We start from the raw sequence: 19,373 nt of genomic DNA, 5'->3' as shown, positions 1-19,373 counted from the left end.
CTTCCGATTCGGGACGACACTCGCGAAACACTCGAAAGGCTTTTTTTTTCTTTCCTTCGCGGTACGGAGGGAGGGTAAGGGTAGGGTAGATGGGGTACAATGTAGCAAGGGGTTTGTAAATAACCACTTTTACGGCGGCGAACATGTAACATGACAACATTGAAATTTATTTGTGAACGAGCGGTATTTTAGGAAGGCGCAACACTGACGTAATGCTCAGCAGCTATAAACGAGAACGTACATATTTAACTTGGCTAAAAATATAATGATTATAAAATATATTATACCGTTTTGTTTTTTTACTTTTCCGTTTTTAAACTTATTTACGAAATCAAATTTTTAATTTTAGGTAGTCGACCTGTACGTTCAATAAAGCCAATCATTCCGTGAAGGTCCCATGGTGTAATGGTTAGCACTCTGGACTTTGAATCCAGCGATCCGAGTTCAAATCTCGGTGGGACCTAAGATGGAATTTTTTTTTTTAATTATTATCTCTTCTATATAGTTGATTATTTCGTACAATGCTGCAATGTATAAATTTTCTTTTTTTTTATTTACATTTTGTTGTTTTGCGTGTATTTAAAATATACAATTAATTGTACGTATATAAAGTAATACATTTTACAAAGTGATTGACGTAAATTGGCTGTATCTGTATGTTATCAAAACATTAAAGAGATTTTGTTATACATGTAACCGATATGATCGATAGTTCGTGTCTGCACATGCCGATTGTGAGAGAGCCCTGTTCGATCATTCACCGAAGTCGTTTAATCAGTGATTACGCAATCGCACGGTTGGATCCTATATATAACGCAATGTCGTTCGTTTATCGTCTACACATAATCGTCAGACGATACACGCTCGCGTTTGCATTATCGTGTTGTTGCGCCTCGTTCGATTTCGCGCTGTCCATCAGACCTCTTATCTCTCCCGAATCATCGTCGAACGCACCCGAGTGACTTTTATTACCTATCGTTTCGAGTTTGAGAGCTCGTCCGTTTTTTCACGTTGGTATCGAAGTTACGGCGCGACGTAATAATAGCGCGGTGATCGGAAAAAAAGAACAAGGAAGGGCGCTTGCAGTGTTGTTCAGAGAAATATGATCCCACGGCTGATGCCATCCATCCGGTTATGGACACGATGTAGGGTGGATTTCGATAAATCCGGATTTACGTCGCAGTCGTATCGAGAGCAGAGCGAAGCCTCTAAAAATGTCGCATGCCACCGCATGTAAACTCGTTATGCAAATTCGCCATTTGAATTTAGCGACGTAAAGTCGATCGGATCTTTCGCGAAGAATTCGCTGAGTCATCCATAGGAAAAAAAAACTTTCTACGAGATTTTACAATTTTACACAGACGAACCGTTCACGTCGAACACTGCAGAGATACGTCCGTGCCGAGTTATCGTAATCTACGTCGGGCAAGTGTCCGCGACGTATTTATCTACTGACCATTTCATAGCGTACATAAAAAGCGGTTTTACGATCCTCTGCCGAGACAGCGTATTGTCAGGTGGGCGGACATACACGCGTGTGCGTTCACATTCGCTCCGCAGGTGGCTGCTTGTACACATACAGAGTACCCTAGGAAATCTCTCTCTTTCTCTCTCTCTCTCGATTTGATATTTTATGTATAATTTACTTTGTGCATTGTGTATTGTTACACTGAAAAAAATGCATGTAATTTTACATGGAAATTACATGTTTATGACTGAAAAATTATCTAAATTACTTAAATACTCCAGTAAATAAATATTTACTGGAAATTGTAAATTTCCAATCATATTTAGGTAATTTTCCAGTCATGAACATGTAATTTCCATGTAAAATTACATGCATTTTTTTCAGTGTACTTTCTAGTTTTGGTTGATCGAGGTATTAACAATTGTATTATTTATTAGTGAGCCGTTCAGAGCACGTGTTATATGTTTCGTGTCTGCGAGATGATTCCACGACTTTTTCGCTCGCAACCGGTCGCGCGTGTCTTTCTAACAATTTCCTTGTATCCAAAATATTATTTCGCGTATATGTTTATTGTTCGTCGCTGTTATGCTTAAAATTTAAATATTTCTGTTACAACTCTTTAAACAAATGTTTAAATGATGAATCACCAATTACAAATTAATTAGCGTACAAAGGTACATTTTATTACAGTTTTATTACATTCTGCTTTAAATATGCGATTAATATACAGAAAACTCGAGATAGTCATAATAAATTTACGAGTTTAAGGGTTTCATTTCTGCGACTGTCGGTTCGTGTATAGTCATTTCTGAATATATGTGCGTCAAGTGTGTATATGTATGTGTGCGTATGTCTATTGTCTCGTACCGACAAATTCAACGAAGGTAAATACTTATGATGATGAAATCGCCACACTAGATTTCATATTTCATGTAATTATATTTTGGTTTATGTAGTTTACCAATTAATTCACTTTTCATGTTGTAATTTTTCTTTTATCCCAGCGCTTTAGAGAATTTTTCCTGGAATCGCTATATTAAATAAATATAGCGATTTGTCTCTCTTTTTCTCTGTATAATAATATATGTAGATATCGAAATATAGAGTACGTGATTGGAAGCCTCTCAGCTACTTATTCCGCATAGATCGGTCCGATTATAATCGGAAAAGAATAAAGAATTTATAGATTATTTTTTATCCTTTTTCATTACAAAAAAAATATCGTTTCATCGAAATCGTGGATGTTATAATACATACTGTGTACATATTACATGTACGTACACCAAATATAACTGTCTCTATGTGATTATTAGTGCATAAATAATATATTTATAAAGCGATAAGATACAATTTGCATTTTATCGCCTTATAATTATATTATTTACACACTAACAACTGCGGGGACTCATAGGTAATTTGTTTATATTTGATTTATATTCTTGGAACCACAAAGTTATTTTTATTTTAATTAAACGTATACGTTACGGAAAATATACAGGATATTTGGCATTATATCGGGCATTAGCGGCAAGGGGCTACAGCGATATAAAGCGTGTGCGAATCTCGACTGCGAGGATAAGCGATTCGACGCGAAGGGGGGTGTCGGACTATACATTTTAAATGCGGATATGATACACTTTTTTCTCTCCCATCACAGGCGCTTTTTTCGCCTGTTTCGTAAACACATGGAGATAGGTCTAATGGTGCACGTTTATGCCGCCTCACGTGCTCGTCCGTCATCGCTCGATTGTACAAACGTTTCTGCTTACCCCAAATGCTATTTGCTTCACGCACTGATTAATTGAGTTAGCGCGTGATTATTAGTCATAGAATCAGTGAGTTGGTTTATCATCATAGAAATCGGATTATATTTTATATATCTTTTTACAGATTTAAATTTATCTACTGGAATTCACAATTAAAATATGGATGGCACCTTTAAAGATTTCGTGTTGTTTTCCTCACTATATCTATTGTTTTCTGTGGTAGCTCATGAGAGATATAGGTGTTAAATAGATTGATCATATTTCCATGGGCTAATCTATTATATGATAATCATGGCAGCTCTCCTAATCAGGAGTAAATGACACGAATAAGTAATCGGCTTTCATTAATCTCGGTGGATCCTCGTTTCGTGAACCAGATTCCCGCGGCGCGGTCGTATAGCGGATTCAACGTAGGCGATGGCAGACGATGGTGACATTTTCCTACGATCGTTACCGGAAGTTCATCAAGATGTGACAACGCTACCGTGAAACTCCCGCGCGCTCGTAAAATACTTTTCCAATTTAAATTTGAGCGCGACGATCCCCGGGAACTTTCCGGTTAACGAGCGGAACCCCGTAACTCAGACAGACGATAAAATACTCCCCGTAATGATGGAACGTGTAATCGAGAATCACATGAGCTTTCGTCCTGATATCCCGAAAATGCACTTTCAAAGAGATTTCGTCACGAAGTTGAATCGATCGTTCCTCGGCGAAGTGTCAATTGGTCGCTTTTTGGAAGCTATTTGTCGCAACTTTTTGATATTTTTGCATTAATTTACTATGAGAATATTGAAGAGTGCGTTTAAATTTTTTTTAATTACCGTTACCGTTAATCTCAGCGTCGCGAGTAAAACTTTGAATTATACTCGCGTACGATATACCTAAAGCATGCTTATTTCGAATCTAAATTAATAAAGCCGAGATGGAAATGGCTACTTATCGCAGCGATAGATGGTTTAAGAGTTGTATATCTACCAGCTAGCGTAACGTGGTAGGTGATACGCGGGAATAAAAGTTACGTGGCAGTAAATTAAGGAGATTTATGCATCCTTCCGCGACGTCGGATTTATCGCGCTTTAGACTCTCTCCGTGGAGCTTAACTGATCGACAATGTCGAGCTTACTTGGCGAATATGTCGTACTCAGTATTATATACTTTCGAAAGATTTCGTATAATCGTCCTCGGAACTTGGTGGCTCTAAAGTCTGCTTTATCTGCGAGATAATGTACGGATTGTCGTATATAGTTTTCCTTCGTTCGGAGAAAGAATAGAAAGACAAAAAATGACGTTAAATAGCTATCAGATACAGTAGAATTCGTGAAAGAGAGATTGAACTAACAGTAATGGAATTTAGTAATGAAATGGTACTGTATATTATACGATTATTATAGAATGTTAGTTAGGATCTCTCAACTATTATGACTACACTATCACGACATGTCATGAACCATAAAAATAAAAATCAAACGCATACCAATTGTTAAATTCATAATGTCAAGTTATACCTAATTTAAGTTATTTTTAATCATTTCTACAGGTCGCTATTACTTCTATATACATCGTTAATTTAACCAAAACAATGAAATTAAATAATTTAACTTAAGAAAATGTGTTCACTAAAATTTATTATTAACTAAATATACATATGTTAATATGGCGTTGTTTACTTTGAAATCATAGAAATGGATTGATTTACATTTTGATACAGATGAAATTAAAAATAACAAAATGTTTAACTTAAGGAATTAGATTACTGTTGCTCCTTTAATATCTAACAGTGTACTCTTCGTGAAATTTATTTTGTACCTATAACTATTTTTACAGCTAAAAAGCTGTAAAGTTATCCAACTCTCTGCGTTTTAATCCATGAGATAATATCGTATAGTTTCCATGGAAAGACGAGATAGGAGGACAAAGCGCGACATTAAACAGCTATCAGATATCGTAGATATTCGATATCTATGAATGAGAAGATTGAACTGACGATATCGAGATTAATTAAAAGTCTAGTAGTGAGACTTATAGGTTATATCGAATATTATATGATTATTACAAGAGGATGTTTTCAACATTATAATCGAACTTAATTGTGGCACTATCCGATATGATGTGTTATGAACCGCAAAAGCAGCAATCGAGCTTGGAACGTGTTCAAATTTGATTACATTAAAAGCTTCCGCTGCTCTCAGCGGAATTTATTTTCTGTATCTCTCGCATCTTTTGTTATTCATAGTTTCAAATTTCGTTGTAACACACTGCGATATGCTAATGCAAACGATCTCAAACATTCCATTATTTGAATTGTAATGTACGTCTATGTACTTCGAAGAGCTCTTATAACTGTCTTCGCAACTAAATGGCTGTAAAGCTATATCCGACTCCCTACGTTCTTATCCGCAAGATAATACGTCGTTGGTCGACCCAGCGATGGATTACCGGTCTTTCTCTCTACAAATTCAAACGGGAAAGACGGCGCACGCGATGGCAGAAACACATTAAGTAGCGAGCCGATTGGATAACAAACATTTTATCGCGTTTAATTTTGAGAGTGAGCGCCTCCTCGACGTTAAACTTTAACAGCTTCTTTGGCAATAAATAATATTATGCACGCGAGCGGGGAAGAATCCGCAGGCGAGTTGAGCCGCAGGCAATTAAATAAAATGTGATATCGTTCGAGTTATGACGGGAATCTTTATAGCTTATGGCCGCGGCGTAACTCCTTAAATCCGGGGGGTATAAAGTAACTTCGCCGTTTATACGTCCGTTTATGCACGAAATACGCGTATTCAACTTGCACGTTGTCTCGAGGCGATTCCATTATAAATGCACTAGAATAGGAACTCCAGAGCGCCTTTTATAAAATCTCGAAAGGGCTCGAAATCCTGAAGAGAGTGAGAAAATCTGTAAACTAGAATACTAGTACACATAACTAGAATACACAAGTAAACTAGAATACTAGTACACAGTAGCAAATGAAAATCAATAAAGTTTCCATTTGTAAAGCGTTGCAATGGCAATGGATTTTATCTCGTATAATCTCGTCGAGAAACTTTAAATCCAACAGGGTAGCCAGCCTCTTGAGCCAATTTCCCCGTAAAACCTCGATATCTAAGATTTACGCGCGACGCGTCAATTACAAGGTGTTTTATTACAATCACCGGAACGCGGCGCGATGCGGTACAACCCAACCTCCTTCATGATTTTGCGACACACCCTTGAAATATTTTATGTCGTAAAAATGTTATTAGGCCTCGAGCGAGAAAGATAGGGAGATCAATGTTTAAATAAGACGAAAAATTCTTTTTATATATGCCCAAAACGCGCGTCGCGTAAAAGCGACCCACTTCGTAAAAAGAATCTCTCAAAGATGGTACCGGAAATGGCGATACTTTTTCGTATCGAATGATCACTCGGAGATGCGTGTACACTGGTACTTCACTCGTATACAATGTCGAGACTTAACTGCCCCTAAAAATTGTTTGTCTAGGCGACGCTTTAAAGACGTAGCTTATACGATCCACCCTGGAGGCGCTTTTAGCCGGTCCATCTCCCGCTCGTTGCTATCATTGTTTAAAGATGGACTTTAAAGCACGGGATATTGCACGGCGATAAAGTTGTCCACGACGAAACGGAGATACGTGCGTGTATAAAAGATAGAACGTTTTCGTCCGTTCCTTAAATAATCTAACTTTCCTTTAAATAATTCAAGGGCTATTTCAGAATTACGAGATCTAAATTTTGTCAGTATTTGCACAAGTTTACTGGAATATTGCATTCGCTCGGATTCGAATACCCGAGATGCACTTATTCGATATTCCAGAATTGTACATTTGCAATAAGAACACTCGAGAGACCTCTCGCCGGCGAAAAATCATGCCCTCGATCTGCAATATCGTACTCTATGAATTCTTAACCAATATTGCTTAATAACGAGGTCAAACCTTAAATGACGTTCGTGAAATTGGATAAATGTGGAGAAATCTGCTATTCTTGCAAGAGCTGCACACAACAGCTTACATAATTCTTGGTGCCTTCTACAAAGGGGAATCAACTTGAGATTTTCTCGACGTCGTGAAAACTATCTCGTGAACCGGGAACACGTTTCTCTCTACGAATCCCTCATTAAACATTCGTCTCTCATTAAACCAGAGTGCGATCTAGAACCTTAATTCGGCGATGAGGAGTAATTAAGCGACGCAGTGGGAGGACGCGGGTGGTGAGGCACTTTGTTTCGCCGTAAACCGAGTTTAATGACTTTATGTAAAAATACCCCATCGGTTTTACGATGGCCTACCCCCTCCCACGGGGTCTTCGTTTTCCTCTTAGGGACGTCTCCTTCGTCTACGACCATAATTTTATAGTTTTATGTAAACTGTATCGAGCCATGAAGCACGGGCGTCTACGACGCTTTGATGGTGATTGGCGTGCACGATGAGATATATAGGATCCTCCGGAGGCTAGTGTTTCCTAAATGAAGAGGAAGGAATACATAAGCACGTGCTTTGTTGAAAGCATTGTTTAGAAAAAGTACAGATACCAAAATTTAATTGCCTCACTTTTGCCACAATAATCATCGAACTTGTTGTTTTATTATTTACATGAGTTTAAAAATCTTGTTTGAAATGTTTTCAATATTTACATTTCTTTGTCGCAAGAATTTTTAACACCCAGATATACATATACTTTCTTTTTTTTAAGTAGGAACGCACAAAAATGTTAATTAAATTTTTTTTTATTTTAAAAGAATAATGTCTCTTGAAAATGTTTACAAGTGAAGTGTGTGTAACGCTATTTTATATATAACCGAATAATATAAAAGTTTTAAGCTACTTTCCGTAAATATTTTGACGTAATTCTTTGTTGCCTATTTAAAGGTATTATTATTATTATTATTAAGACCAAAACTGCATTATAAATAAGTGATAACGGTATCGTAACATGATGCAACACCAGATCAAGTATCGAAATTTGCAGGATGAGATGGTATGAAATATTATCTGCGAATGTTTTGAGTTACCATGTTTCTCTCTGTTTCTCTTTATTTTCTCTTTCCTCTTTCCTCTTTTTTTCTTTATATCTTTGTACATGTTCGGTAGCAAGCGATCAATAAGGGATAATAAACATTAAATTATATTGCTCGTACAGAATTTTTATTTCTATTGCTTGAATTACTTCATTGAAGTAAGAATAAATAGAATTTTTAGCTACTAATGTTATTAATATTAGAAAAAAAATAATTAGATAAACTTTACATCTATTATTATAATGTTTTATTATTTATACTATATATTTTAATAATATATTTATATATATAAAAGTAGAAATATATATATATATTGATTCTTTAATTAAATACGTTATTTAATTATAATTATTTTGTATTTAAATAAATAGTAACACGTGTTTGTGGTCTCTTACAGTTCCTGTAACATATAAAGTAAATGCAGTAACGGTTGAAGTACCGATTTGAACACGTTCGTCCCCAAGCCTTCGATAGCTCAGTTGGTAGAGCGGTGGACTGTAGTCGTATGTGTAGGAAATCCATAGGTCGCTGGTTCGAATCCGGCTCGAAGGAATTTTTTTTGTTCTGAATTTTTTTTTAATGTTTTCTTTTTGTGTGTTAACCCGAATTGTGTATTGCTCTAAACTTAAATGTTAATATAAATATAATAAATAAATAAAGAAAATATTTAATTAATATAGCTATAGTAAGCTACTAGTACATGGTGTATATGTATATGCATAAGATTGCATTGACATAACTTTGAATGAAATTAAGCTATTATTTAATTAATATTTTGCTTATCTAATTTTAATGCTTTTAAAAAGCAAAATTAAAATACTCTTCTCATGATTTTCTCTATTAAGTATTAAGTTGTTTAAAAAACTTATATTGAAATATTTGAGAAAATTTTTTCAAGTGCATTTTCAACCAACATAAAAATAAATATTCATTGCAAAAATATAGGTTCCACCGAGATTTGAACTCGGATCGCTGGATTCAGAGTCCAGAGTGCTAACCATTACACCATGGAACCTTTTATTATACGAGCTTTTATTATTGCTTCCATATTGAATTCCTATTATTTGAAATTTTAATAAAAATTTCAATTTAGTATGCAAAATTTTAAGGTTCCACCGAGATTTGAACTCGGATCGCTGGATTCAGAGTCCAGAGTGCTGACCATTACACCATGGAACCTTCACTTTTGTTGTTAATTTTGTTTTTGTAGAACTGATACATAATTAACATTTTTAATAATAATAATTTCATGCAAAAATGAAGGTTCCGCCGAGATTTGAACTCGGATCGCTGGATTCACAGTCCAGAGTGCTGACCATTACACCATGGAACTTCTGTTTACGGCTTATTTGTATGTTGTAAAATCGTAAACTTATTGGCATTTATGTAATAATAATTTCATGCAAAAATGAAGGTTCCGCCGAGATTTGAACTCGGATCGCTGGATTCACAGTCCAGAGTGCTGACCATTACACCATGGAACTTCTGTTTACGGCTTATTTGTATGTTGTAAAATCGTAAACTTATTGGCATTTATGTAATAATAATTTCATGCAAAAATGAAGGTTCCGCCGAGATTTGAACTCGGATCGCTGGATTCACAGTCCAGAGTGCTGACCATTACACCATGGAACTTCTGTTTACGGCTTATTTGTATGTTGTAAAATCGTAAACTTATTGGCATTTATGTAATAATAATTTCATGCAAAAATGAAGGTTCCGTCGAGATTTGAACTCGGATCGCTGGATTCACAGTCCAGAGTGCTGACCATTACACCATGGAACTTCTGTTTACGGCTTATTTGTATGTTGTAAAATCGTAAACTTATTGGCATTTATGTAATAATAATTTCATGCAAAAATGAAGGTTCCGCCGAGATTTGAACTCGGATCGCTGGATTCAAAGTCCAGAGTGCTGACCATTACACCACGGAACCTCTGCTTATTGGTCATTTGTATGTTGTAAAATCGTAAACTTATTGACTTTTATGCAATAATAATTTCATACAAAAATGAAGGTTCCGCCGAGATTTGAACTCGGATCGCTAGATTCAAAGTCCAGAGTGCTGACCATTACACCATGGAACCTCTGCTTATTGGTCATTTGTATGTTGTAAAATCGTAAACTTTTATTAACTTTTATGCAATAATAATTTTATGCAAAAATGAAGGTTCCGCCGAGATTTGAACTCAGATCGCTGGATTCAAAGTCCAGAGTGCTGACCATTACACCACGGAACCTCTTACTTATATCTTTTTTATTATTGACTGATTGTTACGCATTTTTTATCGAGTCGTAAATGTGGTGCAAAATAAAATCTGCTAAGGTTTGAATTCAAATCAGAGCCAAAAATGGATTCATACTATGAATCCTTGATCGGTGATGCTATTTCAGATTTATTATATATATTCAATATATATATACTGTGTGTGTGTGTGTGTGTGTGTGTGTGTGTGTGTGTGTGCGTGCGTGTGTGTGTGTGTGTGTGTGTGCGCGCGCATATTTAAAAAAAAATTATTAAAAATAAATACAAATATATAAAACAAATGAATTATAAAAACAGTTCATCAATACAATTCTAACACAATGTTATTTTATTCATTTTCACATCTCTGTCACAGCTGAGATCCATGTCCCTTAAACACTATTAGGAGTGGTCCAATTCTCCACGAAGGTTTCATAGTTCGTGACCAGACGAAAACAATTAATCAGGAACGCACGCGTGTGGTCCTTTGGCCGACAGTCTTGCGGAAACCACTCAAATTAATTTCAAGTCATAGCATATTCTTCGATTTGACATGCTCTCGAGTGACGTCCAATCAGGGTCACCCCACACGCACGCGTGTACACAAGAACGACAGCCGACCGACCCTCTCCGCTCGCGCGCGCGAACCGGAATTCGACAACACCCCCGAGATTCCATTTCTGTTATACTTTTCGTACAATACTTCTCCTTACGGTTCACTGATCCTTGACTGACAGGATACCCGTGACACTTGCGTGCGGGACAATCGGGGGTACCATAAATGCAGCGTGCTGTAACGTACAGTGGGTCCACAGTAGGTACGGCGACATCGTGCGGGATGACAGCCGAGTGAGCAAGTGCTATTGTGAAATCACTTTTAGATTCGATTTCGGAGATGATTCAGAACGGTGGATGCGACTTTCAAATCACTTTGTGTTTTTTTTTTAGTTTTCGGAACTCAAATTATTGACGATATGATAAACACGATGGAACCATGCTATGATCTTATTTAGCCTTATTTACATTTAGCCATTTATTTATATTGACAAACAATATATTAAATGTATCTATTATATCTATATTAAATTATATATCGTCATTTATTGTTGAAAGCCCTAATTAAGTCTATCTTATTTTATTGTAATATCATAATAGTTTAGTAAACTTTAATAACATAATTTTAATTTTAATTACATAATTACGTTAATAATTTATTTGAAATGTAATGTGTGCTAGAATATTATATAATAAGTTATACAAGCTAAAATAAATAAATGCTCTTTTACGATAAAATAAATAATCTTTTTTTAGTTAGGAAAGAATTTGACTACTTTTTTCAACCAACGCAATATAGGCAGGATGCTTGATTTATTTATATTCCATTCTATCTTGCAACTTTATTTTCTCGCCACATTTGTTCAGCTAGTCCTGCGCGCAATAATTCTCTAAGCACGACCGCGTTATCCCGCGATCTACGATTATATCTTTATGGTTTTATAACGGTTTGTGCATAAGGGATTCTCTTTTTTTAAATCCCTCCTTCGATTGAAGGAAAGAACACGGGAATATCGTGTTTTCCGTGAGGTACTTCCCTCGGTTTCTCTTACCCTTGTGCAAATTCGCTTTATCGTCGCGATCGCCGTAGAAAGCCTCGCGCCCCTTCGTACCGACACGGGAAGACTTCGTATGTACACTTATTTCACGCTCGGTGGGACAACAAGACGGAGGGAACATCCTTCTCTCTTCATGAAGTACGCAAAATCGAAGAAAGTCGAAGTGGAATATCTTTCGGTGCACGAACCGTGATAAATTTGAGTGGTAATATACTTTCGAAAATGAATAAAAGAGACTTTAAAATCTGAAAGTAGAGACTTTAAAAATGAATAACAAAGAGACTTCAAAATTTGAAATAACAGCTGTGTTCAGAAGACAAAGCCGCTCAGTGAGCACTCAGTGAATCTATAATATGATTTGTTTCTACACTTATTTAGATGCAGCGAAAAATTGAAGGCCAGAACCAATCATATTAAAGAATCGCTGAGCACTTACTGAGCTGTTTTGTCTACTGAAAACGCAGCTATTATTTAAAAAGATAATTCTAGGAACCATATACATATTATAATATAGATAGAACGCCAAGTAACTCCATATAAAAATGTCGCATTTAAAAAATCTAGTTTATTATTTTGCTATGCTTTTTTTTCAAAATGAGATCACATTTATTTAATTAGCAAATTTGAGACTGTAATTGTATACGTTTTACTAGATCTGTATAGAGAATTATCAATTATTTTTATTAAGGGGTCATCTCAGTTTGTCAACTTCAAAAAATCGGTTTTTTATTGCATTTGTTGAAAGTATATATTATTGAAAATATAATCCCAAAATTACATGAACAAACTCGAAATATTTATGCACTTAGCGCATTAAAGATAAATAAAGTTTGTTTATAATATGTACCTACTACAAACTACAAACGCGTTTTTCTCAAAATGACTTTTTTCAATGCGGCGTAGGAGATTTCTTGAAAACTATTCATCCGATCGCTTTGAAATTTTAACAGTTTATTTTACATATCTGTAGTTATGTTCTGAACTAGAATTAAGTCAAAATATTAATTTGTTCGAAGTTTATAAGACATAAACGACTGAAAAAAATTCATTTTTTTCACTCTTTTTTTTCAAATGGCTGCCATTTTGTTATTTTTTGATGAAATTAATTTTTTCTAGTTCCGGCTATAGCCATTGACTAACAATTTAAGAATCTTTTCGAATTTTTTGTTTCAAATGTTCCAAAGTGGAGATATTTACTACGCCAACGAGCCATCTACTTTTTGAGGCATCCACTTTGATTATAAACAAGACGGTTAAAAAATGTATTTTTTGTTATAAAAAAAATTTTTTTTTAAGTTTAAAGATTAAAAAAAAGCACCATAAAAAGTTTATGTTAAAAGCTTTTGTAGTTTTTGAGAAAAAAATTCCCAAAAATCACACACCTTTTTTTACGTTGCAAACTGAGATGACCCCTTAAAATAAATTTCTTTTTTTCTCTCTCTGAATAATGTTCTGATTTTCTAATATAATAGTGATATAAAAATTTTATTAAATTTAGTTCGCATTCCTATGTTGTGCGCATTAATTCATGTCTAGCAAGTCTTTTATCTTTTAGTAATACTTCATGAGTTTGTTAGAATCAAAATACTTCACACCGCATGTTATCTCATACATGTAGAATGACATCAAAGCACAATGACGTAAGTGCTCGGTGACAGAAGATGCATTTCGTCGTAAAAGGCCACAGCTCAAGAGATTCTGTCATCGTTACGTTTTCTCTTTTTCACTAATGAATTCTTTACTCGAACGAGTAATTGGTATCTCGCATTATCCTCAATCAACGCGACTGTCCTCGCGCGGATCTCACAGACGAGACAAGGGAGACTGTGGTACCGGTGAAAGCAGAGCTGAAACCGCAGCGAGGTCGGATGGAAGATGCTGGGAAACGGTAGCGAAAAGTGCATCAGTATGGAGGCTTTGCTGATTTACGAGGAGTCGTTGCTAGGAGAGCATTAATATCCGTGACGGAATATTAAACCGCGAGCGTCAATGGGTAGATCTTCAAAGGGATTTTCAGGGTGTCAGAGACGAGGAAGGGAATGAGAAAGAAAGAGAGAGAGAGAGAGAGAGAGAGAGAGAGAGAGAGAGAGAGAGCTGCGTCCCCGCAAGATTATGAGATTCTCGTTAAGTGTCATGTGTAAAGAGTTCTTTCATACGCGGCTGAGCCAACCCCTGGATGGCGTTGCTCGTGAAATACCGTCAGATAAAGGTGACATGAAAATTTATCGAACGTGCGGGGTTTTCAGAGATTCGCTTTAAACTCCTCCCCCAATCCTCCGCTCTGATGTCCTGTGTACGATGAAATGTAAGCTGGCTTACTCTGCCAGCGGTTTTACCACGGTAAGCGAAAGAAGAGAAAATTGCGCGAATGGATGCGACTCGGAACTAAGTTTAAAAAAGCGCTCGTTTCATGTGGAATTACTGTGAAATTTTTATCATATTTCTTTAATAGAATTTTCGTAGACTTTTGCGCAATGACACATTTATGCAAAAGCGACCAAATCTCATTTGATCGCGTATCTCAGTTTTGCCTCTCGTGATCTTCGTCGCATCTTATTTAACTGTCTCGGTCGAATATCGCTTCCTTTTGATGATTTCTATATCGAATAAAAAATTGAATCCAATTGAATGTGATACTGTGGTGGAAATTTTCTCTTCACGCGAAACAAGAATCAGTGACTTTATCCGAAACACGAGTGGAGCTCGGAAAAAGACGGTTAAGATAATGAGATAAGAGAAGCGGACTCCGGGATCGATTCCGGTAACAACGAGGGAGCATTTTTATAACGAGGATCGACGTCGACCGCTTTCTCCTGGGGGAAAGAAGCGAGACGTTCCTTGCTCGCGTTCCCCGTCGTGTACCCTGCCACGTTCCGTCCCCTCGGCGCCGGTCGCGGGCGGGAGCGGACTTAATTATCTAATTAATTAACCTCAATCAGAACGATGAGTAATTTCTCGCTCGGGTGGCGCCTTTGCCGCCGAGACTTTCTCGTCGCGTTGACTGCGGGGAGCGAATTACGGATGAGCTCACGGCAAATCGATTATGTCCCGATGCTGACGTTTCGAAACGGTGTGTCTCCGCCGTAGTAGTTCGCACACAAGAGAGGGTGAGCTCCTCTTGTCAGGATCCACGATCCTCCTGGCGATATCCTGCTCTAGGTGGCCGACCAATTTTCCTCCCCCGTGCCTCGTCCGCCTTTATCTTTGGCGCTTACGCCGATCGCACGATAACTCGCTCGTGAAGGGCGATCGTGGTCGTTCGTCCTTCGTGCGGAGTTCAGCGCGGTGAGGCTTGGGTTAATTCGGGGGATTTTGGGTAAAGAAGATAAATGAATGTCCTTGCAAATCGCGATTGACCTTTACTTTGATTATATTCCTATATAGTGTGTTTAAAAGAAGAAATAAATATCATATTCAGCTTAAAACGGTATTGAATGAATAATAGCGATATAGAAAATCAATGTGTATGAGTCGTCTCGATACATAATTATTTAACATTCCGAAATCAAATGTCGCAAGTTCTAATGTCGTGTTTATTTAATTACCATTTAAATTCCTGAACAAACTGATTCCCCCCTCGCAAAATAATAACGAACCTTTCGCGGTGGGCTCTCAATTTCCTATTCTGATATATCTCAAGTCGCTTTTCAATCCCGTCTTTTCTCTCCGACAAAAGCACCCCCGAAGCTACCATCCAGCTGCACCCTGCGCAGCACCGCCCCCAATGTGTAACTGACGTTTTTGACGCGTCAAGTGGTTCCATCGCGCTTCTATCTCGAGGGTCGGCGCGTTTATCGGCTACTGTTTTACATAAACATCCCCGGGGGGGGTGATGGATCGGTGAGAGTGAACCTGTGGACATCGCGCATTGCGACGGGGCGTAAACGCATCGCGGAGATTCCTCTAAGTGATCTCAAGTGTTTTCGTAGTTGATTCGGCTTCTCTCACGTACTGATATTCACCACCCCGCGCCTGCTCGAAGCTTTTTAAGCTCCGTTTAACCCTGGCCCCGGGGCCCATCTAACTTCGGTATTTAGTTAGTCAACTCTGCCCGCGAGGCGTCATGGGAAACGACAAGTGGCTCAGTCTCTCCCCAGCTAGAGCCTGCCGATGTTCGAGCGTACCACCGGCTGTGTACATATTCAGACGTACATCACGCTGACGCGCATGTGTGCGGTTTGTCGCTGCATGCCGAGCGGCCTATATGCCTTTCATGTGATAATCCTTGTGTATTTAATCGGAGGACGTCGATGGAGCCGACTCGGTGCTTGACGCAAAAAGCAAACGATCCCTCATGGATTAGTTCATAATTTGCTTTGAGCAGAGGGCAGAATAGAGGAGAGAGAGCACTCGAACGTGGCGAACGCGACTTTCAACGAGTGTTTATTTAACAGTTTAGATTTTTCTTCTTCTCGACTTTGATTCCTGCCGCTTTTCGATAGTTACAAGATAAGTCATTCGTGGTTTTGTTTCAAGTTTTCGTTAAATATACGTTTTAGGTGTCGGTATCAAACCAGTAACGAAAATGCATACATAGCGTAAACTTGGATTTAATACCTATGCTATTATCTCGCGGATCCTTGACGAGTTGAAGCTGCGGAATAGCATGTTTTAATGATGATGACGTAGCGATGTTGACGAAATTTCTGTTCGTAAAATTATAAAGTTCGTCGTTTACAGCAAAACTGCAGTTCGCAGCGAGCTGCTCGCATAATAATTAAAATCCTCGTAAATGAATATTGTGAGTTGCGTTGTACACAAAGACAGATTATAGATTGCAGTTGATATACGCATAGATTTCAAGTTGTTATACGTATTTAAGTATGATAAGCATTAGGGACAGTTCGAGAATGTAATACTTATAATAACAGCGGATTATGACAATGATAAGAATAATTATGACCCCTATACGTTCTCGGCGCTGTCGCGCTTCCTATCACTTATCGAAATTATGCTCTCTCTTATCGCGGGAATTATTCGTACCACTCGTGTTGCAACCTCTGCAATCGATAAACGCGGCAATATGAAGTCACCTGCTTCAACATGCGCTTTCGCGCCTTAATTATGTTTATATGAAGGAGATTACATTATCGCGATCCCGCGAGGTGTTATTATACGAGCCCACGCGGGGGAGATAATATCCCGATAAGGAAGCTTTTCAGAAGCTACAATACTAATGCATAAAATATCACAATTTGAAAGTCTTTAAATGCAAAGTGTTAAAAGATTTAAATCGAGAATGTTTTAGAATGGAAGTTTTATTAGTATAATTTTCTAATAAATTGAAAATTTAAGCAATTTTTATATTAAAAAGTGCTCATCGTGCCAGTATTTGTTAATAAAGTTTATGATGAAGAGCGTTTTGTTCCACGAAGTTTGATACAGCTTTCTGCGACATTCTATTATTAACGAATAACTCGAATGGCGGATATAAATGAGACACGTTCACACGATGCTGTCAAATCGTTCGGAAATTCTCGTTGCACGTCTTATCGCTCGATTTCCACGCTTGTTGGTGTGCTCGAGTTTCTCCGATTTTTGTAACTCTTTACTTTGCTAATGGATTGCGCTCTCGAGAATGTTCTCGCAAAGATCGTGCTATTTCTCCCAACTATCGAGATCACATCCAATTTTGAAGCTTATTGATATTTATGATCGTCAGGTAACCTTAAATCAGTGTTAAACGAAATAATTTTATCATAATAATTCCTTTTTTCTATCACTGTTCATATTTGCAGTCGTTTATACGAGTATACGTTTTGGATAATTTTTACGTGTGTATCTTGATGTATATTTTGTTCTACGTAGCACTATGGTATGCTAATAACGTAAGTAGTCTGCATAATAAATTATGATTACAAAAGTAAGAAATAAGATACATAATTAATATACATTTTTTCTCAAATGTCTTGTTTTCAAGATATTTTACTGGTTCCATACTTTTTACTCACCTTATATATATTAATTAATTATACTTATTCAAAATAAATTTAAAAATTAATGTGTGTAATTAACTCAAAGTTAATATACAAAGTGTTCCATTTTAATATCCCACTCCAAATAATTTTTTTATTTTTAATCTTAGAAAAAAATGTTTCAGACAAAAATTGTATGAAGGGGACATAAGATGGTGTCATTAGTTTAACCTTGAATAGAAAATAAAAAAGTTATTTGAGATGGGACATTAAAATGAGACACCCTGTATACATATATTTTGTGTAAAAGAAATAATGTTATCTGATTTTTTAAAATTTCAATTAATTTTGATAAATTTTTTTATACAATTGTTTTCAAGATAATAAAGCGAATTGAAAGATCAAATCGAGAGATGTCAACAACAGTTACAGAGAACAAGACGGTCAGTACCATTTTGTTTATAAAATTTGTATACTCAGTCAAGATCGATTTTACTTTTACATATAGTTATAATCAATGCTGTTATATTTATGCACCTTTTTATCAAAAATTCTTTTTAGAAATTAGACAGATTGGTTTTATTAAAAAACAAGAAGGCGGAATTCGAGGACGCAATCGTAAAAACGGTTAGCAGTATTTCAATGTTTTTTTGTTTTTTATTTTTATGGTAATATCTATATGTAATTAAAGGCATTTACTTTACAGACAGATGCGCAAAAAGTGACTACGAAACACTTAGAAGATGAAGTAAGTTTAAGAGTGAATTGTGGGTGCATAAAAGAAATTTTTAATGTTTTAATGTTCAACTGTAACTATCGAATTATTATTCAGATGGACAGGCTTAGCACAGAGTTAATTACAACAGCCAATAAAATTACTGGATTGGAAAAAATCGTTGAAAAAGTAATGGTCGTCTTTCGATGTCTATTTTGCCGTTAATCGTTTTTACCAGCTTCAGTAATTGTTATTAAATCGTAGATGGTTTTTAGTACAAATACCCGGACAAATTACTTAACTCAACCAATGCTATCGGGAGTGAATGTCCAAAAGAATTCGAAGGAGTCACGAGTCCGTTCGAAAAGTTCAAGGTAAATTAAATTACTAGTTGCCATGAACATATTTTCGGACATTAAAGACTAATAAAAAAAACAAACAATATTAAGTAAAAATATTAATAAAAGAAATTAATAATTGATTATGTTTTGTTAAAAAATATTATGAAATATATATATATATATTATTTTAAGATTCTCGAACCGTCATTTCCACCATCTGTACCACCGGAACCTCCGCCTCGGAAGTATGGGATCTTTGTCAGTAGACCGCCTGGGCGGAGAG

The 19,373-nt window shown here is 36.5% G+C and overlaps 1 protein-coding gene and 10 non-coding genes across 11 annotated transcripts; 3 read left to right on the top strand and 8 right to left on the bottom strand.

Moving 5' to 3' along the window:
- The first annotated feature begins 391 nt into the window (after positions 1-391).
- TRNAQ-UUG (transfer RNA glutamine (anticodon UUG)) lies at positions 392-463 on the top strand. Its single transcript has one exon. It is a non-coding gene; the product is annotated as a tRNA-Gln (tRNA).
- Positions 464-8,724: 8,261 nt separating this feature from the next.
- On the top strand, positions 8,725-8,812 carry TRNAY-GUA (transfer RNA tyrosine (anticodon GUA)). Its single transcript is given in 2 exon segments — positions 8,725-8,761; positions 8,777-8,812. It is a non-coding gene; the product is annotated as a tRNA-Tyr (tRNA).
- Positions 8,813-9,203: 391 nt separating this feature from the next.
- On the bottom strand, positions 9,204-9,275 carry TRNAQ-CUG (transfer RNA glutamine (anticodon CUG)). The gene has a single exon. It is a non-coding gene; the product is annotated as a tRNA-Gln (tRNA).
- A 92-nt stretch (positions 9,276-9,367) lies between these two features.
- On the bottom strand, positions 9,368-9,439 carry TRNAQ-CUG (transfer RNA glutamine (anticodon CUG)). Its single transcript has one exon. It is a non-coding gene; the product is annotated as a tRNA-Gln (tRNA).
- Positions 9,440-9,521: 82 nt separating this feature from the next.
- TRNAH-GUG (transfer RNA histidin (anticodon GUG)) lies at positions 9,522-9,593 on the bottom strand. Its single transcript has one exon. It is a non-coding gene; the product is annotated as a tRNA-His (tRNA).
- Positions 9,594-9,672: 79 nt separating this feature from the next.
- On the bottom strand, positions 9,673-9,744 carry TRNAH-GUG (transfer RNA histidin (anticodon GUG)). The gene has a single exon. It is a non-coding gene; the product is annotated as a tRNA-His (tRNA).
- A 79-nt stretch (positions 9,745-9,823) lies between these two features.
- On the bottom strand, positions 9,824-9,895 carry TRNAH-GUG (transfer RNA histidin (anticodon GUG)). The gene has a single exon. It is a non-coding gene; the product is annotated as a tRNA-His (tRNA).
- Positions 9,896-10,125: 230 nt separating this feature from the next.
- On the bottom strand, positions 10,126-10,197 carry TRNAQ-UUG (transfer RNA glutamine (anticodon UUG)). Its single transcript has one exon. It is a non-coding gene; the product is annotated as a tRNA-Gln (tRNA).
- Positions 10,198-10,276: 79 nt separating this feature from the next.
- TRNAQ-UUG (transfer RNA glutamine (anticodon UUG)) lies at positions 10,277-10,348 on the bottom strand. Its single transcript has one exon. It is a non-coding gene; the product is annotated as a tRNA-Gln (tRNA).
- An 81-nt stretch (positions 10,349-10,429) lies between these two features.
- On the bottom strand, positions 10,430-10,501 carry TRNAQ-UUG (transfer RNA glutamine (anticodon UUG)). Its single transcript has one exon. It is a non-coding gene; the product is annotated as a tRNA-Gln (tRNA).
- Positions 10,502-17,534: 7,033 nt separating this feature from the next.
- On the top strand, positions 17,535-19,369 carry LOC108730737 (uncharacterized; the record flags this gene model as incomplete). Its single annotated transcript, XM_018460630.1, has 8 exons — positions 17,535-17,781; positions 17,858-17,947; positions 18,415-18,477; positions 18,596-18,661; positions 18,741-18,782; positions 18,867-18,938; positions 19,025-19,123; positions 19,283-19,369. Coding segments are annotated over exons 1-8 (603 nt in total), but the record flags the coding sequence as incomplete, so codon positions are not given.
- Between the last annotated feature and the right edge of the window lie 4 nt (positions 19,370-19,373).

The sequence above is a fragment of the Mycetomoellerius zeteki genome, unplaced genomic scaffold (assembly GCF_001594055.1).
Source record: "Mycetomoellerius zeteki isolate Tzet28-1 unplaced genomic scaffold, Tzet1.0 scaffold96, whole genome shotgun sequence".
Lineage (NCBI taxonomy): Eukaryota > Metazoa > Arthropoda > Insecta > Hymenoptera > Formicidae > Mycetomoellerius > Mycetomoellerius zeteki.
This window is presented reverse-complemented; position numbering and strand designations above follow the sequence as displayed.